Source organism: Delphinapterus leucas, chromosome X (assembly GCF_059928025.1).
Source record: "Delphinapterus leucas isolate spDelLeu-1000000601 "Yukka" chromosome X, BTC_Dleu_Yukka2, whole genome shotgun sequence".
In the NCBI taxonomy this organism is placed as follows: Eukaryota; Metazoa; Chordata; class Mammalia; order Artiodactyla; family Monodontidae; genus Delphinapterus; species Delphinapterus leucas.
Genome location: NC_143150.1, coordinates 29,089,418 through 29,115,189, shown reverse-complemented (window position 1 = coordinate 29,115,189; position 25,772 = coordinate 29,089,418). Strand labels below are relative to the sequence as shown.

Sequence of the window (25,772 nt, the reverse complement as noted above, 5' to 3'; positions counted from 1 at the left end):
TATTATGAACATATATACCAGTACATTAGAATGAGGAGAATGCAAAAGAAATACCGTTTCTTTCATCTGAATTTGATTGATCTTTATCCTGAAAAGTTTGTGCTTGAAATCATCATTACAAATGAACTTGTCACCATCTTCAATATCTTTACCCTTTGGATTTTTCGCCAGAACTCTAGCTTTGCCACAAGCCAATGACTGCAGTGTTCTTCTTAACTCCCCATCCTCTGAAGAAGAAAGAGTGGCTTAGTTATTTGTTACTAACTCATCAACACGCACAGTTACATTCAACCTCAATCTAGCTCCTACCCCACCCATCTATTAAAACTGTTTCCTTTTTTCCCCAAGATCATGAACAACTTCCTCTTTGTCCTATCCAATGGCTTTTTTCCTGGTCGTCCTCTAAAGGCTTCAGTTATCATTCCGAGTGAATAACCACCACATCTTCAGAAATGACATCTCATTTTCCCCAGTCCTACATTTAAAGGATACCTCCAGCTGGCTCTTTTACTATCATCAATTTTAGTATGTCCAACGTTTTATTCATCATCTTCCCCATAAAACTGTTTTCTTTCCAATTGTTAGTTATGAAGCTACCAACCTCCTCTGGTGAGAAACCCTGGAATCATCTTTTAACTCTTCCCTCTCCTGCATCCTCCACATATCTAGTAGTTGCTTCCTTAGAGATGCTTCGTCTCTCTTCTCATTGGCCTCATTCTAGTCTAAGCTCATTATCACTTTACGCCTGAATTACCCCATTAGCTTTTGGACTGGAATCTCTTCATCCTTCAAGCTGCCCTACTATCTACTGATTATAGGCAAGCTGCCCAAATAAGTCACTTCCAATATGTCACACACTTGAGATCCTACAATGTATGTTTCACTTGCTAGATCTGTAAGGCTCTCCATATCTTACCTATCTAACTTTGTATCTCACTACTCTATGCTGCAGTTAAACTTCTTATGACTCCTGCCCACACTGTGCTGAGTCCTTCCTCCACACCTTTTCTCATGGTATTTCCTCTTGCAAACTATGCCTTCTCCCTAACTTAAATCTGAAGGCCCAGCCCAAGTCCTACCTCCTTCATGAAGGCTTTCCCAATTGTGCCAGTCCACAGTTATCTCTTGCTTCACTGAACTCCTAACACACTCTGTCAGCACCACAGATTGGTACTTATTTGTTGTGAAATTAAGTGTCATTTCTCCCTTTCCCCATGGTTCCCCAAGTGCTGAGGAGGGGGATTATCCCTTTATAGTCCCCCAGAGCTCTTAACCAAGTGGAGTGCACATAGTGGACACCGAAAAATGCATGCTAATCAAACGATTCAACACAAACCTATTCCGGTAGCCTGCTTGATCTCTTCTAAACTGAACTCTTCTCCCTCATTAAACATTAGCAGCACCAGTGTTTGAAAAAGAGAGACCTGGAGTTCCTTTTTACCCTGTTGGAGAAACAACAGTGTTTAGCCATCATTTTTTTAAAAGCTGCATGAAAATTAATCAAATAACTAATCTCTTACTGGAAAAGCATTTTTCAATTAGTGGATTTAGAAACTCGGATTAACATTATCCAGAAAGGCCAGTATGTTCAGAGTAGGGTTTAGGTGTGATCCTACCTAAAACAGGAGGAAGGATTGGGTGACCTTTCTACAGGTCTTTTTTTAAGTCTTATAATTAAAACAACAAAGTAATGAAAATTAATAACTCGGTTTTATGTGTCATTACAGATATTTATCATGAGCAACAAGAAATCACTATTTCAATGCATTTTCAACTCTTCTGATTCAGATTAGTCATGAAAAGCTGTAGGATTTTTTGAAATTGATATAAGAACTGTTCCCCTTAACGCCCACTCTATTCTCTAGCTCCCAGCAACAAGAAAAGAAGTTTCCTGTCAAGAAGTGGCAGCGTGGGGGCTTCCCTGGTGGCGCAGTGGTTGAGAATCCGCCTGCCAATGCAGGAGACACGGGTTCGAGCCCTGATCTGGGAAGATCCCACATGCCGTGGAGCAACTGGCCCCGTGTGCCACAACTACTGAGCCTGCGCTCGAGAGCCTGTGCTCCGCCACAAGAGAGGCCACGATAGTGAGAGGCCCGCGCACTGCGATGAAGAGTGGCCCCCGCTCGCCGCAACTATAGAGAGCCCTCGCACAGAAACGAAGAGCCAACACAGCCATAGATAAATAAATTAATAAATAAAAATTTAAAAAAGAAGTGGCAGTGTGAATTTTGCATCCACAGGTGGGGAAAGGGTGTGGGAGAAAAGGGTTATTGGTTTTGGTTTTGCAGCAGGGCCCAATCAACAGTGGAAAAGACCACATTCTTATAATATACACAGGGCTGTGACAAGCTATCACTATCTCATGCAGGTATTCAGGACAAATTTATAAAACACCTTAAACCTTCAAATTAAGAGGGATGACCTCAATATCAAAGATGAAGGTGAAAACTAAGTTTGGGGAACATCCACTTACCTCTTTAAATTCTGCCTTTAGCACACAGTGTCCTAGGGTTGACTGCCACTGAAGTTTCCTGCCACTATGTTTGCCTAGGTAAAAGGTCTTGAAAATCTCCTGAAGTTTTACCATCTACAATAAATAAAACAAAACTTTATTTAAGCTCTGTATCCAATATCACGTTCACCACTTTTTATATTTATCTGGTGTAAAAATTTCTGGAAGTTTTAAAGACTATACAGAGCAGGTCCACTGATCACTTTGATGTAAGGTAATAACCACCAAATCTAATGGCATTAATCAGTCTTTACACTCTCTGATCTGTCTGCAACATTTTATCATCCCCTCTTTTGAAACATTCATCTCCAATGTCTTCTGTGTCTCTGCAACATGCTGGTTCCTTTATCTCACTATTGCTTCTTCATTGGATCCCCTCACAGGTACCTCTTCCTACCACCTACCAAATGTGAGCCTTTTTCAAAGTTCTGCCTTAGGCCTGTTCTTCCTGTTTCCACATTCTCCCTCTTAATGAGGGAGATCTGCTCCCTGGGCTTCCATGATTATCTCCATGGAGGACTCTCAGTATCTATCTCTCTAGCCTTAACCCTTTTCTAAGCTTCAGTCCTGGGTTAAGACATTTCCCCAGGAGTTAGGTTGGATTTACTCAAGCATCCATCACTCAGCAGTCCAACCCCCAGGTGATATACGGACAAGAATTTTTGAGAGCTGGGCAGAGTGATGGGTACAATCTGGGGAACTGAAAGAAGAGTCAAGCAAATTGGCCCTGAACTCAGAAACTTGGCATCTTTAGCTATGCTCTAATGATATAAGTACAAGAGTAATATAAATAAAAGAGTAAAGTATTAAAAACAGTTGACATTTGGTGGTGGCGTGCTTACTGACAACAAACTTTTAAAAAAGTACATATTTTTCAATGATAAGCAAAATAGAAATGTCACGTATTTCTATGCTTATAACTCAAGTCCTAAACAGCAACTCTTACCTCTGGTGGTAAATGAACTTCCATAGGCACATATGTTGGCCAATAACCCATCGTCAGGATATTCACAGTTAATTCAATATTCCCAGGTACATTCTGGTTCTGCATATACTACAATAAGATCAACACACACACTGAGATCTTAAAAAATAAAAGTGCATACATTTCATGCCATAATAATGACCCATTTAAGAAGTTCCCCATTACAAAACTACATGTGAATACTGACGATCTTTAAAATAAAAGGCAACTATTAAAAGGACTATAAATGAAGCCTATATTAAGTGCACTAGAAAAGTACACTGGGTAACATTTTGCTACAATGGCACACAAAGATCACGTGACTCTGTTAGAGGCATTAACGACTTAAATAAATAATTTCTCACATATGACTGGGCTGTTATAGGATTTCTTCTCCATTCCTTTCCCCATACCACCTGCAGTCCCCATCTCTGGAGACCCCTATGTGGCTTGGAAAACCTGGCAGCAACCCCCATTCCTCACCCCACCAGCCAGTCCAAGTCTCTGGTTTTTCACCTGCTCCACTGCCTGTTTGCAGGGGGTGACCTGAAATGGGGAAGGAAGAAGGGGAAAGGGCAAAGCAAATAAACCCTATTCTGTAGCGACTACAGGACCCATGATCCTACTGACCCTGATCTTTCTCGAGTCTTCCACTCTCATTTCCCACAGTAGCAATATAGTGGTAAAGAAGTCATTATTAAAACCCTAGGAGAGGAAAATCTACTTTGCTATCACTATTACCTATAATCTCAAAAATTTAAAACCAGCCTCTACCAACATCTGCAAAACTATGGATCTAGCTTTTCATTCCCAATGTCCCTAAAGGCCTTATACAACCACTCTATCACTTCTCCTCCCTCCCCATCACCAGCTTTGAATATGCAACTCACCAACAGCGATTAGATGCTAGAAGCCCTGTTCTCACTAGCTACAGCTTTTCTTGTCCTTACTTCTCTTCAATACATTTTATTTCTATTTTTGTGTTATCTTGGGTGTATACTGAGAATAAATTTTGAAGTAGGTCAAATATACTTACATTTCATTCGTGATTTTTTTCCTCTACTGTGACTATCATCTAAGTTGCTATGAAGTATTTATAACAAATACATGTTTCTATTTATCGTCTTCAGTACAAACCAAAGTAAGGAGATAACGAAATACATTTAAGTTGGAGGAATTAAGTAAGAGTTTAACTCACTTTTACCTGTTTGAACTGAATCATGATGTCTTTAGAAAGTTCCATGTCTTTAAACATTCCTTCAAGTTTGCTGGTGAAAGCAGCTCCACATTCTATTAAAGATGTTTGTACATTTACAGTATTTTAAAGTGGTAAAAACACAGAATTTAGAATTGAAAACATGAAATATAAAACTTACTTTAGCATGAAATATGATCTGTAACTATTCATAAGAACAAAAAAATCCTTACCCCAAAGTGTATGCCCCACTAATTCAGAGTCAAATCTTTAATCCTGTAGTAACCTTATATACTACTTAGGCATAAGATAAATGGGAAACTTTTACACAAATAATAAAAGAACAATGCTTTATTTAAAAATAAAATCACAACAGCTCTGGATATGTAAATAGGTTGGAAACCTAATGAGCTTACTCAATTTACGTTTTTATCATACGAACATACAATGATTGACAAAAGAGGCAACTGACTGAAAGAGTAAAAACTAAGCTAACATTTTCTCTCAGAAATCAAAGAAGAAAAGGAACAGAAAGAATGACAAACATACCATGTTTAAGTTTGGACAGCATTGATTTTTCAGCATCCACAGATGCACTCTTCCCAACTAACAGGCGCTTGGCTAAATCTTTCTTATAGAAGGCCTCAAAAACATCCTTGCCTATGTTAAACAATAAAACACAACTCTCATAATACTCCAATACAAGGTTTTGACAAAATTGACTCAAAGTGCTTAATAAATCGCACCATTACTCCAAGTTATTTAAATTTATAGATTTTATCCAAGTTTGCTAAATGCAAGAAACATTAGAGGTAGATTTTTGTGCCAAACCTTTCAAAAGTTCTTTGCTGTAAAGAATTAAGACTGAATTAACTTTTCTTTAGAAAAGCTTTAGTCAACTAGTAGCTTTAGCATCAATACTCTAGAGATGAAAATAAATAGCAAAATTCAAGGCTCTTAATAGTGGAAAAGTTAAAGCACAAGGCAATTAAGTAACATTCCTCAAGTACCCCAATAAATTAAATGCAAGGAATGTAACAGAATTTTAAATAGCTAACCCCCAAATAAATATACCTTCTAGGTTGGTTATACTCGCTAGTTTCTCTGTTGAGTGCTTTGTTTTAAAAGAAAAATATTAAAACAAAAATACATACCATAGATAAATCTAAATATAATCATAATCTTATCCAACATTTTCTCAAGTTCTTCATCTGTAGCTTCTTTGTTGCCTGCGCGAAGCTTTGAATCTACATACTTAGCTAAAATGGGGGGAAAGTTTGTTGTTTAGTGATCATGTATCCATGAGGTACTGGTCACTATAAATACCAAACAGGAGTATGATATACTGACTTTTTCAATGTTTCACATGTGTACATGCATTTTTAAAACAGTCTCCAAAGTCAGGGAGACCAAGTGACTTGTTCAATGTCACAGAGCTAAAAAATACAAGAGTCTCAACTCAAACCCAAGTCTTCTGGCTCCACATCTAATGTACTTTCTACCATACTGATGCTTACTAAAAATGGGATATGCGGGATATGGGTACCCCGGGGGCAGGGGGTGTATACAGCCCTGTGCTGGGGTCATCAAAGCCATTGAAAGACACGGCACATCTTCTGGAGTATTCATTTTACACTGATGGTAGGCAATCTTAAACCCTTTTCTATTAAAACAAACCAGATACATTACAGAGTAGGAGGCAAATTTTGCAAAAATTTTAAGGGTAAGTAGTAAACCAACAAAATTTCATCCTTTTGGGACTTCCCTGGTGGGGCAGTGGTTAAGAATCCACCTGCCAATGCAGGGAACACGGGTTCGATCCCTGGTCCGGGAAGATCCCACACGCCACGGAGCCACTAAGCCCGTGTGCCACAACTACTGAGCCTGCGCTCTAGAGCCCGTGAGCCACAACTACTGAGCCGACGTGCCACAACTGCTGAAGCCCGCGCGCCTAGAGCCCATGCTCCACGACAAGAGAAGCCACCGCAATGAGAAGCCCGCGCACAACAACGAAGAGTAACCCCCGCTCGCCACAACTAGAGAAAGCCCGCGCGCAGCAACGAAGACCCAACGTAGTCAAAAATTTAAAAAAAAAAAAAATTTCACCCTTTTGGTGAAGGACCTTCTCAGCTACCTCCTCCTCGACATTAAGGGGTACCCAGGTGGGAAAAACTGAGAACTGAAGTATACCACACCTTTTACTCTAAATGGGCCCAGATTATTAGGTTTATTTTCATCCTGGACATTCTACCTTTCTCACTGGCAACTGTAATTTTGTGCTACCCTTTCCTGTAGCCCTATGTGTGGGCCTCAAGAAATGGCACCCTGCCTCGCCTCTAAATTGCAGGAGGCTTGTAAAACAGCTATCAAGCTTTTTATAAATAAAAGTAAGTAGGGTCTTACAAAGAAAGACCATGTTTGACATGTGGGTTTTGAGATATTCTTTAGCATGAAGGACTTATTCCTTGCATCCAGCTTCTTAGAAACCACCAAGTATGCAACTCCAAATAAATTAGGTGTTAATATACAAAACCTTGTCAAAATTTCAGGTTAACTGGAATTTTATGAGTAAAAGAAGAACATTAAAGAACTGGGAAAAGGGACTAGAGAAATACCTATAAGTTCAGCAGGTTTGTTTGGTCTTTTGTTAATGAATGTTTCAAATGCTTCTTTCATGGCGTTGATAAATTTTTCATTCTTCAGGAAACAGATATCAATTATATGGTCAACCTTATCTTTAAAATCCAGCAATTCTTGAACCATGGTTTTATCCTTTTCAGGATTAATTACAATAGTGCTACCAAATGCCTAAAGAAACAAAAATGACTTTCTATTAGAATTTAATTATCTGCAATGAAAACAATCCCCAAATCATATTTTAAGTAGATACACATACTTTAAAATCTCAAAAAATTAAGATAAAGCTGGCTTTGAAGTCAAGAAAATAAAAAAAATAAAGTTATAAAACATCCAGACTGATGCCATTCATCTATAGTCATAAAATAAGTAATGGCCACTGGCTATATAATATCATAATGGGGCATTATTGTAGAAGTCTCTAGGGTCTTTTTCCTACTTTTAAAAAAGTCGGGTTGAATTTTTAAAAAACAGCAATCTGCCTTCAGTGTAAGATCAAAGAAAGGAAAGAAATTTGGATCCAAAAAAAGCCCTCTTCCTTTTTCCACATTCACTGCTATAATTATTGGAGCTAGAAATCACATCAGACATCAAGAAGAGAACTGTTTTATTACTAATTTGCCACACAGCTATCATTCTCAGGTTGACTGTTCCCAAAATGCCCATTACTTAAAAAAAAAAAAAAGGATCTAACAAATAAATTCTTGCTGATATGTACTCTAGATGTATAGATTATAAGCCATGAGAGAGAAAAAAAACAGGTTAATGTTAATACCTTAATGTATTCAATCCACTGCTGCAAGAGAACCTGAACACCACCTCGAACTCTACTGAAGAGCTGATACAGGAGAGATAAATCTTGAATTCGGTTTTCATCAAGGAGGCTATTTAAACCTGAATTTTGAAACATTTGGTATTAAAAAAGTGAACAAAAATGTCAGATATTTTAATGAAAAATAAGTTATTGTGATACTGGTCTGAACTATGACTAGTCTGTGATTTTAATACAGAGATGTGCTTTGAATTAAACTCAAAGAAACAATCACCTTTCCAAGTGAAATCTAACTATAGGGAACTTTATATAAAAACAAAAATTGTGTTATGGTTTGTACCATTTAGCATAGTAGATGAGATGTATAAACCAACTTATAAAAATTGGTTTACATAAATACACATTATAAATACCTCATATGTGCAATAGCCACATTATATTTGCATTAGTATACACATATATATATTTCAGAGTATTGGATATGGCCTGTGGTATATCAAAAACCATGCATCAATAGGCCAAGTTTAAATGAAGTTCTAAAGTATTTGATTTTCAGAATGAAATAAAAGTGTAACTGCATTAATGTACTAAAATACCTTAAACAAAAGAAAAGATGGCTGGAGAGAAAGGTAAGACTTTTTTGCCTATTTGTAGCATTGTCAAAGTAAAATTCAGGGTATACTCATAGATCACTTAGGATTAACAGAAATGCTTGGTTTTATATGCTAGAAACAAAAACATTTCAGTGTGAAAAGGAATGCATTTCCTTATTACTTCAGTCTTAAAAATTATATCAAGAATTCCCCAATTCCCACTGTTTCTTTACTGGAGTTGGTAGTCTCCTCTCATCTCACTCCCTGTATCTTTAAGTTAAGGAAACAGGCACCTCCTGAAAGTTTACTGTGATGAATAGGGAAAAGGGGTTGTGTCCCTCCTCAGAAATGCAGCCACACGCTACCAAACTTTTAAAAGGGCAATCTTTAAAAATTTTTCTACTTGTTTGCTGCTACCATTTTAAAAGTAATCTCTTATTTGTAAATTACCAATTACCTTTCTGAAGAATTGCTGTTAAGTGTTCACCTAGAAGTTGTTTTTCCACAGTAGCAATTAATGACTTTCTACAAGGAAAAAAAAAAGTTTAGAACTATTGACTTTGACTTTCCTGAAAATTTATAGTCTCTCCTGGGGGGAAAAAAATCAAATAGCTCATTATATGTTAATTTCAATATTCCTATTCCTATGTATAAATTTATTGTGCTCAGAGTTACTCTACTTTATGACTAGAAGGAAAACATTGCATATTTCAGAATTTGTTACATCACGAAACAAATATTTTAAGGGTCTTGCTATGGCTGGCTTTTCCCAAATTTCTCTGCTTTCACTAGGAAAGTAAGGAATTTATCTGTGCTGCTTACAGGAACTCCTTGGTTGGTAATATTTAGGAAAGCACAGAAATACTTTCTCCTATGAACACCCACTGAATTTTAATCGGCCTGAAGATTTCAAAGATCACATCAGCTTGTAATGCTATTTTTTAATTACATCCTAAACACATACAACCAATTATCAAATCCTTGATTAAATCTAATTAAGTAGGGGAAATAACAACTCGAAGGTTGCATTATGAAAGCAATTGTTAAAGACTCAAGATACCTGAAAACAGTTACTAACATGTTTGGGGATGCCCAAAGTGTCTTAAGTGATTCAACAACACAGGTTAAGGCTATTAGGCTGAGCATGTAATACTTACTGGGTGGTCTGATCTAAGTAAGTAATAAGTCTGTCTGCTTCTTCTTCTAAACGTTTGTTAACATGATGAAGATATTCAGGAACCTACAAAGATAGTTTTTTATATTATTGTTTTCCTCCCCATAAATCATTCAGAAAATGTCAACTCCAAAAGATCCTGGGAGCAGCCCTGTCAAATGTGACAGGGTTGAATCATATGTAAAATTATAGGTAGAGTTTATGATCCAGAATTCTGGCCTTTAAGAAGAGAGAAAAGAAAGGAGCACCTAAGTGAGAGAAAAGCAGCATAATGTTGGGAAGATAAATGCAAAGGGCAGCTTATGTTCAATAAAGTAGGGTCTATTGTGAGACACAGTGGATTTATTAATCATGATTTTTAAATACCTCTCTTTCCTGCATTAATTTTTGGCCTTCGGCTGCGTAAAGTCGGTTAGTTTCTTCCAAAAATCGTTGTTCAAAAGAATCCTGATAAATCTGGGAAGGGATAACAAAATAAAGGAGTTCAATTATCCAATAAATGTTTATTGAATGCCCTTAATGGGAACAGCACTATGAGTTTGGTTTTTATTTTTTGGCCATGCCTCGCGGCTTGTGGGATCTTAGTTCCGCAACCAGGGATCGAGCCTGGGCCCTCAGCAGTGAGAGCGTGGAGTCCTAACCACTGGACCGCCAGGGAATTTCCCTGAGCTTGCTTTTTAAACATCAAATTAGGGATAGCAATCAGCTCTGTAAGTAAGTGAAGTAGTTGACTTACTTGCAAATCAGAGAGCATGCTTAAAAGGCTTCTCAGTAAACTTCTGTCAATTGCTTCACCATTCCTTTCCCTCTCAATCAAAAGAAGAATGCCATCAATTGTCTTATTCTGGACTTTTTGATCACTTATAATATGAGCCCTAAATAACTCCAGTCCCATATCCCTAAAATAAAAAATATATATAATTTAAATTAATTGATGACAATACCACTTCTGGAGAGGCTTAACTTCTCACCACATGTTAGTTAGGGTTCCAGGCTTTGAAGCAGCAATTGTAAAAGTATAAAATCCACACATTTAATTTTAAATAACATTATTAGATTAAAGCATACAGGAAACTCATTTTGTCTTTAATGAAAACTGAAGCTAAATTCCCATCTTCCTCCATAACTAAGTTTTACTGTATTATTTTCTTTGGTGGATTTCTTCCTTGGTCAAATCAAGAGGCAAAATTAGTTCAAAGCTATAAAATGGTCTTCACTGTACTGGTAACGAAGGCTTAATTGCTCATTTGTCATCTGGCTTCAGTACTCAAAAATCAGTAAACTCTGGTAATTGCTGTAGGTAGATGCTAGGCACATGATGGGGGGAAGAGCTCATTATACTCTTCTGTTTTTGTGTATACATGGAATTTTCCACAATAATGTTAAAAGATAATGAGTGAAATCTTGATCAGCAACAAAATGATGCACACTCAGACAATCCAGAGCAAACTTTAATCCCCTTGGCTAACAAAGAAACTTCTTCATAAGTTATTATATGCCCAGGGAATGTTAGCTATCTCCAATATTAGCAGAGGCAAAACATAATTAACAAGGTAAAACTGCTATAAACAGAAGTCTAGAAGCCAAATATGAGTTTTTAGGAGAATATTCACAGTATCACTCTCTTCTATCAGTGTAATTAAGATCTGACTATGATTTGTTACAAATCTTTTCATAATTTTTTTCTGGTATCCTTACCAAATAGAGGGTAGCATTGAATTTTGAAGAACGTAAGTCCTATCCAGAAACAAAAAAATGCTCCTGATCATGATCTGCCAATGAAAAAAAGAAATCAAACAACTTTTTATATTTTGTGAAGCTGAAATATTTTATAAAACAAGATTGCAGGGTTTACTTGTATATATACGAGACTACTAGGATCAAACATACAGATAAACACATCTACCTGAGAATATGCCCACACCATTTTTATTAAACCATTAATAAACGTTAATTCTTGCTGTAGTTTCCAGGAAAAAAAAAGACACTTAAAATGGTCTATGACTTCTTTGCAATCTGAGAAGCAACTAAAAATAAAAACAGAATAAAGGGGCATACAATTTTTCCTCAGCAACAGTCCTCAGGGTGAAACTGCCTTAAATTGTATACGTGGAATTTTGGGTGGGTGGGATGGATTTTAAGATTTTTAATTTGCAGAATATAAGGTTTAAAATAATACCAGATTAGGGAAAAAGGAAAAGGTTGTGATCTGAATAATCTAAAACGCAGAACCATCAGGCACCTTCACAAGTAACCAAATAGCGAGTGGGAAAGCCATCAAGACTGACAGGCAAAATGTAACTTTTTTAATGAGATAAATACCTTTTGCTTAAGTGTTACAAAAATAAAAATGATCGTAAGGTGCAAGTCATTCTAAAATACTGGTTTACCTGTAACTTGCAGTTTCAAAATAGAAAACTCAACCAAAATTAGTTTCAGTCCCCCCATTGCAAAGCTTTTAAAACTAGCATTCCTGTATTTGAAGAAACTTATTTTAACTACAATATTTAGCTGAAATGTAATGCTTTTTCCATCTTACCATCTGTCTGCAATGGTTCTGCCAACATCTATCGATCTTCTTTAGAAAAAGAACACTATCCAATGAATCCGTGAGATATACGTTAAGGATATTTTAAAAGCGCTTAGTACAAGTAATAATATGCAACGTAAGAGCACATTTGTCTTAAATACGGAATGCCCTAGGTACTAAATGAAACTAAACAGCACTTAATTATGAAACAAAATGCTACTTCTTAAACTGTAAAAACATGTTAGATCCCACTAAAAAAAAAATACCTCCAAAAACAAGTCTTAGTGGGACTTCCCTGGTGGCATAATGGTTAAGAGTGAAGTAAGTCAGAAAGAGAAAGACAAATACCGTATGCCAACACTTACATATGGAATTTAAGAAAAAAAAATGTCATGAAGAACCTAGGGGTAAGACAGGAATAAAGACACAGACCTACTAGAGAATGGACTTGAGGATATGGGGAGGGGGAAGGGTAAGCTGTGACAAAGCAAAAGAGAGGCATGGACAAATATACACTACCAAACTAAGGTAGATAGCTAGTGGGAAGCAGCCGCCTAGCACAGGAAGATCAGCTCGGTGCTTCGTGACCGCCTGGAGGGGTGGGATAGGGAGGGTGGGGGGGAGGGAGGGAGACGCAAGAGGGAAGAGATATGGGAACATATGCATATGTATAACTGATTCACTTTGTTACAAAGCAGAAACTAACACACCATTGTAAAGCAATTATACTCCAATAAAGATGTAAAAAAAAAGAATCCACCTGCCAATGCAGGTGACACGGGTTGGATCCCTGCTCCACTCCGGGAAGATCCCATATGCCATGGAGCAACTAAGCCCATGCACCACAACTACTGAGCCTGTGCTCTAGAGCCTGCGTGCCACAACTACTGAAGTGTGCACGCCTAGAGTCCATGCTCCGCAACAAGAGAAGCCACCGCAATGAGAAGCCCGAGCACCACAATGAAGAGTAGCCCCCGCTCACCACAACTAGAGAAAGCCCGCACGCAGCAACGAAGACCCAAAGCAGCAAAAAAAAAAAAAAAAAACCAAACCAAACCAAAAAACTGTCTTTGAAAAAAACGAAACAAACAACAAAAAAAAACAACAAGTCTTAGGGACTTCCCTGGAGGTCCAGTGGTTAAGACTCTGCACTTCCACTGCAGGGGGCACAGGTTCAATCCCTCGTCAGGGAACTAAGATCCTGAAAGCCACTAGGCCAAAACAACAAAAGACAAGTCTTAGACATAACTGAGCATTGGGTTTTCAGTTTATTATTTCCCAATTATCTTTCCTCAAAAAGAGTAAAGACATAAAGACATTTTATTTATTTACATTAATAGTACAACGTAGATTTGGACCCTAATTAGAGATAAAAAGTCAAATTTTGCATCTTCTTACTCTAGAGGCAAGATGAACAAAAAATAAATCTACAAAACACAGGCATTCCATTTCAAGCTGGGTTTAAAAGTGAGGGACAGAGAGGGAGGGATAGATGAAAATACAAGGTTTTTTATTTTTAAAAGGATATTCTCTGAACTGATGAATTTGTGCTTTGATGTGATCTTCACAAATCTGTCTCAGCTGTTTGTACAAGTTTGCAGAAATCTTGTAAGAACAGAGATTTTCCACAGCCTGCAAAATTAAACACATACTTTCTTACGGAGTGAATGGGGAGGGGAGGGGGGATTTCTTGATTATTTACATCAAATTCCTATTATTTGTTATTTCTACCATGTCGGCTTATTAAAAAGGATTATTCGTCCATTTAAAACACAAGGTAAGGGCTTCCCTGGTGGCGCAGTGGTTGAGAGTCCGCCTGCCGATGCAGGGGACACGGGTTCATGCCCCGGTCCGGGAAGATCCCACATGCCGCAGAGCGGCTGGGCCCGTGAGCCGCGGCCGCTGAGCCTGCGCGTCCAGAGCCTGTGCTCTGCAACGGGAGAGGCCACAACAGTGAGAGGCCCGCGTACCGTAAATTAATTAATTAATTAATTAATTAATTAATTAATTAAAATAAAACACAAGGTAAAATAGCAAAATATCAACATGGGTAGTGAACATTTTTCATAACCAGTGTACTATACCAACCCCACACACACACAAATTAATACATTTATTGTGGCAGTACAGGTTAAGGATGGAGGGAATCAAGCCAAATTCTCACCTTGTGAAGACCAATTTGTAACAACTGCTACATATAAATTCTGTCTTGTTCTTAAAAATGTTAATTGTTTTCATAAGCAGAATTCCATTTTGAGTTTGAAAATAATTTCACCAATTGTTTATTAGATGGGCTGGGTGGTCCAACCACCACTGAAATAAAATTTATTTATACTTTCTTTGGTTTTCCTGAACAGAGCAATGCAGAATTTATTGCAAGCAGTATTATAATGAGTATGATATAATTATACACAGGGATTTTTCTCCAACATTGCAGCTTAAGAATATTTAAATAAAGAGGTTTTAAAATTTGTACAATGGGATAAACATTAATTACGAAAGAAATACTGAATTTTTACTTCATTCTAATAGTTGAATTGGTCTTTTATACTCAGATCCCAAAAGGACAAACTTGAGATTTCAGTGAGTCTCTTCTTATGTGCATCAAAAGACTTTCAAATTTAATACAACAGGCATGGTAAAACTCTTTGGATGAACTCTGATATAATCTACAATTTCAACTATTAATGACTTAAGTATAACACCAGGATTTTTTTCTCACCACAACACAAGGCAAAAATTCCATTAAAATTGACTCTAAGGGACCATCCAAGTCCTCTTGGTTGGAGTGGAATTTTATAAATATGTAGCTGGAAGTCATATTCCCAGCATGCACGTCCAGCAAATAAACTAGCAAATGAAAATAAAGCTTAAAGGAAACCACTTATACCAAAGGAGGAAAGGCACTACACCTTACCAGGAAACAGCAGACCACTTAGATATAGCAGCTAAGGAGGAATAAGAAGGCTAAGTCTCTGCTGGCCACCCCTTTCCATGGGGCCTTGGGTCAGGCCACAAATGCCTAAGTGTGTGTTTATGTTTATTTCATGTGCCTGACTGGTTCACATTAGTCCTCTATGGACTCTCTTTCTTCCTCCTTTAGTAGTCTTCTCATTGTATCTTGGTGTTCCTTTTGAGTGACTAATTTTCTCAGCATTTCTCGTTTTCCTGCTTAGATTCTGTCTTTGTATTTCACCTTCTCCACATTTCCCACCTGCAGTACTTTTCCGAGTCCTCCTTCACCATTCCCTTCTGCTGTGTTACTCTTTCTTCCATATATTAGTTCTCATCGCATCTATTTATTTTCTTACACAAGATACCATATTCCCTTACTACTCAGCTAGGTTCCACTTCTTCCAATAAGCTTTCCTTAATTGCCTTGGCTACCAGTGACTCATTTGGCACTATCACCGATCATACCACACTGACTTGTCCCTGAGTCAATATTGTATCTCTTAATGTGTATATCCTGTCCCCCAACTCTCCTTAATGACAGAAAGAGACCATGTGCTCATGTACCTATATGTTCTTTAATACTTTTTGGGCGTTGAACCAGGTGAATATAGTAAATATTCAAAAAAACTAATGTAGGGCTTCCCTGGTGGCGCAGTGGTTGAGAGTCCACCTGCCGATGCAGGGGACACGGGTTCATGCCCCAGTCCGGGAAGATCCCACATGCCGCGGAGCAGCTGGGCCCGTGAGCCATGGCCGCTGAGCCGGTGCGTCCAGAGCCTGTGCTCCGCAACGGAAGAGGCCACAGCAGTGAGAGGCCCACGGACCGCAAAAAAAACCCAAAACCCAAAAAACAAACAAACAAAAAAAACCCCTAATGTACCTATAACTAGCAATGTGTCCTGCACACAGAAGGGGCTTACAGTGTAAGGAGAAAACTGGTCGGAAAACATATAATTACAAGATACTGTGTTGGGTGCTATGATGGGGATAAGATAGAGGTGAGGTCCCTAACCCAATCTTTAGGGCAGAGGCAAGTCAGGAAAGGCTTCCGGAGCACAAGTAAAGAGGTGGAGTCCCAAAGACCCAGTGGGAAATAGATAAAGAGCTTATGGGAATAGTGAGAAATAAGAGAATTAAGCTGGTCTTCATATGCATACAGCTTCAGCTGTGTTTAGCTGGAGAATGGTTTAAGATACGAGAAGCAACAACAGAAGGAAAGGGAAAGGCAGGAAGATCTAAGGTGAGTTTTGAAGGTCAAGATGGAAGAGAACATCCTGCTTCTCTAATTTAGCCTTGACTGCTTAACATATAGACCAGATCTAGTAATTTCCGTTCCTTAAGAACTTTTCCATCAAGCTCTTCAGGTACCATTTATGGAGAAATCCCGTAAGTGGTATAAAAAAATACAAAGGACTGAATGGTATGGTGCATGGTCTACTATCATTTATGTAAATTTAAAAAAAGAAAGAAAATTAATTAAAAAAACCTCCACACAGGGCTTCCCTGGTGGCGCAGTGGTTGAGAGTCCGCCTGCCAATGCAGGGGACGCGGGTTCGTGCCCTGGTCCGGGGGGATCCCGTGTGCTGCAAAGCGGCTGGGCCCGTGGGCCGTGGCCACTGGGCCTGTGCTCTGCAACGGGAGAGGCCACAACGGTGAGAGGCCCGCGTACCGCAAAATAAAAACCTCCACACAGTTGTTTTTACACACATGAACCATTTCTGGAATGATACACCCAATTATGTTTGTCAAGAGGGTTATTAGCTGGGGGAGCAGGGTTGGAAGATGGAGTGGAAGTGAAACTTTACTACATGCTCTGTAATACTTTTGGGGCTTTGAACCAGATGAATATTCTAACTATTAAAAAAACTTAAGTATTGCCTCCCCCAATAAAGCCCTATCTTCCCCACCACCATACTTTTTAGCACGGCATTCAAGGCTCAATAGTACCATTATTTTACTCTCATGTCTGTCTATAATCTTCCATACACCTCGTGATCTAAATACTCTGCTTTGCTCACTTTCAAGCAAGGTTTGTTTGGAGCAATCATGTGTGCCTAAAACAGTGGCTTCCAAAAGTTTTTGACAAGCCACAGTAAGAAATACATTTTATGTCACAATCCATTATACATAAAATTTATGTAATTGAAACAAAATCTTCATGAAACTGTACTTACCATTACTATGTGTGATGTACTCCGATATTTTCTATTTTACCTTTTTTTAAAAATGCTGGTCACAAACTACTAATTTCATGAGCCTACTAGAATATAAGCACCTTAGGGGCAAGGACTAAGTGATCTCTATATGCCCATGGCATTTGTCCAGCTTTGCACACAGTAAGCAGTCACACAGTCACTGATTCAACAAGAATGGGGTGTTTACTAAGTACTCTGTCCTGTTAGGTGCTGGGATAGAAACATGAATAAGTGTTAAATCACTACTGAGGAGCTTGAGGTAAACTCTATTTTATTCCAGACCTTTGAAAAGCACTTTTAGACATGTATCATTTTACATTTCAGTAAACACTCTGGAAATCCCTAGAAGTTTGATCTGGTATAATTATTACTAATATAACCTTGTTTCACAGATAACTATTTGTATTAAACATTCTGGATAATTCTATAAGTCTCTTAAATAAAACTATCTTTCTACTTAAGCTCCCAATCACTACTGGTTAAATATGCTGCCTTAAATCCTTTTTGCAGGTAGTTGGATATAAGATAAAAACATTCTAATAAGGTTTTAACTTTTATTCCTCTAAATCCCAGCCCCTTCCCTCCAAAATTCATACATTGCATCAAACACATGTTTGTCTGAAGAAAAAAAAAACTCCTAAGAAAATATAAACGTGTAGCAAATGAAATGCAAAACTATAGTTCCTGAAATTTGCAGAATATAAGATTTAGAAACAGCAAAGGCACATAAGCTTGCATTTGGGACGAGGAAAAGAGTGGAAATGAGGGTAAGAAGACTAGAATAAAAAAATGAAGAGGATTAAAATAAGGATAAAAATAGAAAGATGCAAAAATAAATGGTAAGGGAGGAAATCTGGAAAATTTTCTGATTTAGCAACAACAGACACTTAAGAAATTAAATTCCCACCAGGGTGCTGAACTTTGGTCACTGGCCTAACAGGTTGGGGCTTATTTTTCAAACCATAATGTTTAAAGAGAGAAAGAAAAGCATACCACAAAACTTTTCAACAACTGATACAACAATAAAACTCAAAATTATGTCTTTTTACATCTAGTAAAAATGCCTAAAATAAGATAATCAAAATACATCAAAAGCTAAGAATTTTCAGAAAGGAAGCCGAACAATGAAACCTAAATTATTTCTCTTTTTACATCTAGTAAAAATGCCTAAAATAAGATAATCAAAATATATCAAAAACTAAGAATTTGCAGAAAGGAAGCCGAACAATGAAACCTAAATTATTTCTCTTTTTACATCTAGTAAAAAGAGCTTAAATAAGACAAATTATCAAGGACTAAGAATTTGTAGTTTGGATAAATAGCAGGGATAGTATTAACAATCCAGTAAAAACAGGAATAATAGTAACGTGACAGACTTAGCTTAAACACATCAAAGGTTAAACTTACAGAACATAATACCTAGTCATCAACATAGAATATAATAGCTTGTCACCTCTGCTAAGAATCTACTACCTGCTCTCCACTGACTGCTTAAGAAACCTGATTTTACAATGGAAAATAACCTATACTCAGATGGATGCACTATTTGCTTCCAGTCTTGCGGTCATGTACTTGATGAATGAATCATTAATTGAAAGGCTCCATTATTTAAAATTTATTTCACAAAAAGCTAACCAAACAAGAGTTCTCATTATTAATGATGAAATTATTTTCATCAGAATTGAAGTATGGACTAAGCTTACCTTCAAAGATAATAGCTAAAAATTTATACTAAGAATAAATGTAACACTCATACAGAAACCAGCCAGCTCCAAAAAAGGTAGCTGATTTAAAAACACTGCACAGCTATTCACACAAGGCTGAGAACATGAGGAAAATAATCCCATTACTTAAAATATCACTTAGTAAAAAAGTCACACACCAAAACCAAGATGCCAACTATTAAGATACTACATATAAAAACAAGACACATTCTTGAGCAGTGCAGAGGGACACTGTTCCTAGAGAGTTCTCTTTTTCTATTATTTTTTCACTTTGGCTAATGATGTTTTCTGATGCATATCTGGGATGTAATCTATTTATCAGCCAGCTGTTCTGGCCCAGTGTGGATTTAGAATTTAAAAACATGTGTGGCTTTAGAGATGTATAATAAAACATAATCTTAAAGATACCTTTTTTAAAGACTCAAATACTATTTATCATCATCATCACTGATGACACGGACATACAGCAGGCAGTGTAGTAAGTACGTTTTTGCAGTATTTTATTTACAACTGAACAACCCTGCCATATAGGTAGTCTCCCCATTTTGCAAATGAGGAAACCAAGGCTTAGAGAAGTAACTCACCCAAAGTTATCATGAGTGGCAGATCTCAAATCTAAGGCAGGCTGAACAACTCAAAAGTCAGTGCATTTAACCATACTCCTATCTGTAGTCAATCAAAAACAAACAAGCAAACAAACAAAAAAAACCCAAACCAAAACAACATGAACCACTGCCTCACTCTTAACAGGATTTCAAGGTTGTGGAGCAAAGATAATTTTTTTTTTTTTTGCGGTACCGGGGCCCCTCACCGCCGTGGCCCCTCCTGCCGCGGAGCACAGGCTCTGGACGCGCAGGCCCAGCGGCCATGGCCCACGGGCCCAGCCGCTCCGCGGCAACGCGGGATCCTCCAGGACCGGGGCACGAACCCGCGCCCCCCGCAGTGGCAGGCAGACTCCCAACCACTGCACCACCAGGGAAGCCCGGAAAGATAATTTTTAAACTCAGGTACAAGTCACACTTTAAATCACTTTTAAAACACAACGTTTACTTATTGCAAATATACTCAGAACAGCACGTTCTTTTCTAGAAATTAAAAACTTATGAGGTAGTATATGCAATCCACACTAGGGAAGACTTCCATGCTTAAGCCTTAAAGCAAAATGGTTTTTCATTCATAGAAAAAAGTTCTGCATAGACATATGCCAAGTAAGTGTTTACTTCAGGGACGGGGGTGGGGGGTGTGTGCTGAGGAGTTTGGAGAACTTTTGTTTGGTACACTACATACTTCTATATTGTTTCAATTTTAGAAGAGTACTTTTAAATTACATTTCAACCTGTTTAAAAATCCAACAAGCACCTGAAATCCAGATGGTATGAAATAATTTTACTCCCTTTATCCTTTTATCCTCTTTTTTGAACTTGAACACCTCAAAATAATCTTTCTGAGAACAATCCCAAGGAGCATTTATAAAATTAAGGTCAAAAACAGCAAAAGAGCTAGAAACAAATGCTTTTGAATTTATTATTACAGAAGTAGGAAAGTATTATGAAAAATGCAAAGAGTGAAAAGTTGTAACACTGACTTTAGGCTAAAGAAATGCAACTGAACAACAGCAGGTAAAGAATTCTGAAGTACAATAAAGGAAAAACAAAAAATGTGAGCTATGAGCTCTTGAAACACAAAGGGATTTAACAGAATCAACTTACCAGGAAAAATATTTTTTTAACCCAAAAGCTCTAGAAAAATATTCAAGGTAAAGTAAATAGGGTTCATTAGCAACTACAATCAATATGTTATAAGTATGGGGACTTCCCTGTTGGTGCAGCAGTTAAGACTCTGAGTTCCCAATGCAGGGGGCCCAGGTTTGATCCCTGGTCAGGGAACTAGATCCCACAAGCGTGCTGAAACTAAGAGTTAGCATGCCACACCTAAAGAGCCCGTGAGATAAATAATTTTTTTTAAATGTCAGAAATATGAAATATGTAAAGTAACACATTACTGAAATTAAAGATGCTGTATGCCAGCAAATCCAAAGAAACACCATATACAAGCACGAATGAAAAAAATTACCTTCTTTTTTTTAATTTATTTATTTATTTTTGGCTGCGTTGGGTCTTCATTGCTGCGTGCAGGCTTCTTCCTAGTTGCAGCGAGTGGGGACTACTCTTCGCTGCAGTGTGTGGGCCTCTCATTGCTGTGGCCTCTTCCGTTGCGTAGCATGGGATCAAGCACACGAGCTTCAGTAGTTGTGGCATGGGGTCTCAGTAGTTGTGGCTCGTGGGATCTAGAGCGCAGGCTCAGTAGTTGTGGCGCACGGGCTTAGCCGCTCTGCGGCATGTGGGATCTTCCTGGACCAGGGCTCAAACCCGTGTCCCCCGGGTTTCCCTGGTGGGGCAGTGGTTGAGAATCTGCCTGCCAATGCAGGGGACACAGGTTCGAGCCCTGGTTTGGGAAGATCCCACATGCCGCGGAGCAACTAGGCCCGTGAGCCACAACTACTGAGCCTGCGCTCCGCAACAAGAGAGGCCACGATAGTGAGAGGCCCGCGCACCACGATGAAGAGTGGCCTCCGCTTGCCACAACTAGAGAAAGCCCTTGCACAGAAACAAAGACCCAACACAGCCAAAAATAAATAAATTAATTAATTATTTTAAAAAAAGTAAGAAGACCCAACTGTCTTAAAAAAAAAAAACGCGTGTCCCCTGCGCTCGCAGGCGGATTCTTAACCACTGCGCCACCAGGGAAGCCCCCAAAAATTACCTTCTTTGATGACAAAGTTTCTTTTCCTAAAGTAAGACTATTTGCTTCAAACACTGCACTACAGAGGTATGTGAAGTGCTGTGGTGTATTAGTGAAAGTGCACTGGACTAAAAACTTGGGCGTCTCGGTTTAAGTCCCCTGCTCTGCCAATACACGACTCTAGACTTTGGAGTCCCTGAGACTCCATTTCCTCATCAATAGAATAGGGATGATAACTACTACCTTATCTACTTCACAAAGGGTTTCTATAATGCTTAAATGAGATAATCCTACTTTGTAGGCTGTCACATACACTATACAAAGAAAATATACTGGACCACATAATTGCTTAAGGCCTTTCCAACTGTCATTCAACTTTTATTACTGTACAACTCAGGAGCCACATGTGCAATATACCAACATAGCCAAATGAGGTGGGCTTATCCTTAATACCTTAGTACTACTACTGACTACTACCTGACACTTACATAGCATTATAATGCTTATAATATTACACAGCATCATTACTATGTATTCGGCACCGTTCTGTTTGGCATGCATTGACGCATTAAATTTAAACAGCAACAGAAACTGGTGATCTCAATTGACCTATTACAAGTGAAAAAGTCATACTGTGCCTTATGAAAAAGTTTAACTAGTGATAACATCAACTTATATTTCTATCGTAGTGCTTCAAGGTGTTTTTCACAAACATCTTATTTGAGTCTTATAAGCAACGCTGTGAGGTAGATAGAGCAGGAGTTCTTCCCCCATTTACAAAGGAGGAAACAGAAGCTGAGAGAGGTTTAGTACCTTGCCCAAGACCACAAGGGTAATAGAGCCAAAACTAGATCCCTTTGTCTTTTGACTCCTAATCCACTGTTTGTCCATCACCAAACTATCTCTACAACTAAAATGAATAGATGAAAACTACGAATTCTGATAAACTGAACCAACATAATTTCTTACAAAGTACTCATCAATACAAAAACTCAAGCCATTGGATTTTTTTTTTAATATGAAACTGCTGACTCTATAATGGAAAGTAACTTCTTGAATTGGTTGTGGCAAAAATACAGTAGGTCAAAGTATCTTGGTAGCAAGAAGTCTAAATCAGGAATTGCCCTTAATTGTATATTTACGTTCAACACTTCAAATACAGATCCATTTGTTAAGCAAAAGAAACAAACCTGAACCTCAGACCAAGTTGCTGAACTACAACCTGCTGATCATTTCTGGGCTAAGGTATGTCTTGTAGACCAGGAGAAAAGACAAACATAAAGAAGAGAAAGAAATGGCAAAAGTATGCTAACAGCAAAGACGTAGAATAAAGTATATGGAGAATATCTGCGTTTCTTGAGGGCTTTCCTATATAGGTAACACCACTTAGCAAGAAGTACTTGGGATCCAGGCTATAGGATTCTATTATAGGTCAAACTTATTACAGCTAGGTACTCCTAACTGTAAATCCTAATTAGAAGGGTCCACGATAAGCCCAATTTATACCAATAAGACTGTACCCATAGTTTATGTCAGAACATATGGTCTGATTATAAAACAGAGCGCATATATTAATCAAGAAATTGTAATTAGAAGGGAACCAAAAATCTACATAAGCACCCATTTCAGAAAGTAAAATCCATATACATTTCACCTCAATTTACGCTAACCAAATCTGGTAATCCAAGTTAATACATACCTGATAGAGTTCTTCTAAATTGTACTTAATCGAAGTACTATTCTGGATAGCTTCCACTGCTTCTTTCAGTTTCTGCCATGTTTCATCTGTGTAGTTTTCTGGTAATTTAGGCTTATCTAGATGATATGTAAAAGGTTGATAATCAGAATAATATGTAGGATATAGTAATGAAAAGACTCACAAAATACTAGTATTACTGCTCTTTAAGGGTAAATTGTTATAAGTATTATATCTAACTATTAAAGTAACCATTATATTTAGGCTTAGTATAAAGAATAAAATTTGAAATGCCAGAATACTGTGTAAGTCATTTTGACTCACCTATTAAAACTGAAGGTGAGGGGTTTTTCCTGCTATTGACTGAATTGCTTCAAAAAATAAAAATTCAAGAATGACAAACAAAAAATTAACAATCCTGATCCTATTCCATCATGTGTAAACCAAAGTCAACATGAATTTTGTACCTGAAATGTAAAATACTGAGTGCCTACCATGTACAAGGTACTTTATAAACATCTTAATTTTCCTAATAATGTCCTAAGGAAAGTATTATTATCCTTATTTGGCAACTGAGGCTGGAAGACTCATTTAGTAAGGCTTGCCCAAGGTCACCATAGCTAGTCAATGGTAAAACTGGGATTCTAACTCAGGTCTGTTTGACCCCCTTATTTATGTAGCATCTACAGGAATGGAGAGAAACATCTTAATTCATGTTTTGATTTAAACTGCATTTATGAGCAGAGTAAAATATTAAAAAATTAAAACATCCAAACAACTCCAGAACCTATGTAGCACTTTCAGAATGGAAAGGTACATCTTAATCCAGGCTTTAAACTTCACTGACCAGCAATGAGGCTTTTTTAAATTAAAACATCCAGATACCTTAATAATGTGTTTTTATTTTGGGAGGGGGAGAAAAAAACCCAAACAAAATCTCTGAAACCGGTATACAAATGCAATTAGGGTCATAGCTCATCTCTTTAAAAAATCCTTGGGTATTAAATTGATATATTTTAAATAAAACAGTGAACAAATTAGTCAACTACAATTCATATTTACTTCAGAAAAGTCTACTATTAAATCAGAAAGATTACAACCCTTGAGAGCCTGGAGGTGGGAGAGGAGTGATAGAAAAAAGAAAAGGTTAAAAATAAACAACACTATACTCTGCTTAAAACAAAATAGAGCATATTACTGATTTCCACACTAATGTTGAAAATACAAGCATGGAGAATCTAATTTTCTCAATACTAATATTTAGCCACAAGGCACTGTTCTGGTAAATATTACTTTAGTTCATTCATTTTACTTGCCCATTTAATAAACATTCTAGCATCCACTACTTGCCAGTTAAGAGTGTCGAAAAAGTCAGAGAAACAGAAACACACTCAAGAGATTAAAAAGTAATTCAGCTCAATTACATTTAAAAAAATTGTTGATTTTACATTTGCATCAATGCATTCACAGTACTCTCAAGCACGTATCTCAAAAACTTGAAATGAACAAATTTTCGTAAAAGTTGCAGGTCAGTACTTTAAGACCCATTTCAGTGATTAAAAAAAAAGATGTAGTAATTGTTCCTATCTTTAGACTAGTGGTACACAGAGTTACTACTGTGTATACACAGTATTTTCACTTCCAAACCCTACCTTTGGAAAGAAATGAAGAGATCATAAATACTTTTCTCCAACTATTGCTTCCACAATGAGTTTCAAGAGTGTAGTATTCAACATTATAAATCTAACTATAAGTCTTCTTTGAACATGAAAAAAATCACTAGTCCTACCTGCATTTCTAGGGACTAGATAACGTGGCCTACTGAAGGATAAAAATAAAAATCCCAGCAGTGCCAAGGTTCACTATGCACCTGAAATAAATAAACCTTTTTAGAATACAAATTTCTCACCTGTAAAATCCGGATCAATCATATCGACTGTCAGTGTTATAAGGCATAACAGATCAGATACAATAGGCTGAGACAGACCTCAAAATACTGCACAGAAACACCTGGTGTCTGCTTCAGCACAAGGATACTAACCACCCCGGAAAATGAACCCTCCACCCAAAAGGGACCTCCCTC

The 25,772-nt window shown here is 37.6% G+C and overlaps 1 protein-coding gene across 4 annotated transcripts in view; it reads right to left on the bottom strand.

Annotated features, from left to right (window-relative positions):
- Positions 1-25,772, bottom strand: part of CUL4B (cullin 4B) — a 48,694-nt gene that overhangs the window by 21,416 nt on the left and 1,506 nt on the right. For 2 of the 4 annotated variants that reach the window (XM_022561852.2, XM_089904124.1), the window contains 17 exons: positions 23,693-23,808; positions 13,906-14,009; positions 12,387-12,456; positions 11,546-11,619; positions 10,584-10,746; positions 10,214-10,303; positions 9,831-9,913; positions 9,131-9,198; positions 8,084-8,202; positions 7,287-7,479; positions 5,826-5,930; positions 5,221-5,331; positions 4,675-4,766; positions 3,459-3,566; positions 2,474-2,587; positions 1,337-1,442; positions 55-227 (listed from right to left, as the gene is read on the bottom strand). In XM_022561852.2, the coding sequence (XP_022417560.1) occupies positions 55-227; positions 1,337-1,442; positions 2,474-2,587; positions 3,459-3,566; positions 4,675-4,766; positions 5,221-5,331; positions 5,826-5,930; positions 7,287-7,479; positions 8,084-8,202; positions 9,131-9,198; positions 9,831-9,913; positions 10,214-10,303; positions 10,584-10,746; positions 11,546-11,619; positions 12,387-12,456; positions 13,906-14,009; positions 23,693-23,808 (1,889 nt within the window). Of the gene's footprint in view, positions 1-54; positions 228-1,336; positions 1,443-2,473; positions 2,588-3,458; positions 3,567-4,674; positions 4,767-5,220; positions 5,332-5,825; positions 5,931-7,286; positions 7,480-8,083; positions 8,203-9,130; positions 9,199-9,830; positions 9,914-10,213; positions 10,304-10,583; positions 10,747-11,545; positions 11,620-12,386; positions 12,457-13,905; positions 14,010-23,692; positions 23,809-25,598; positions 25,742-25,772 lie in introns of those variants that run through there. The other 2 variants (XM_089904125.1, XM_022561853.3) reach the window with 2 other exon arrangements.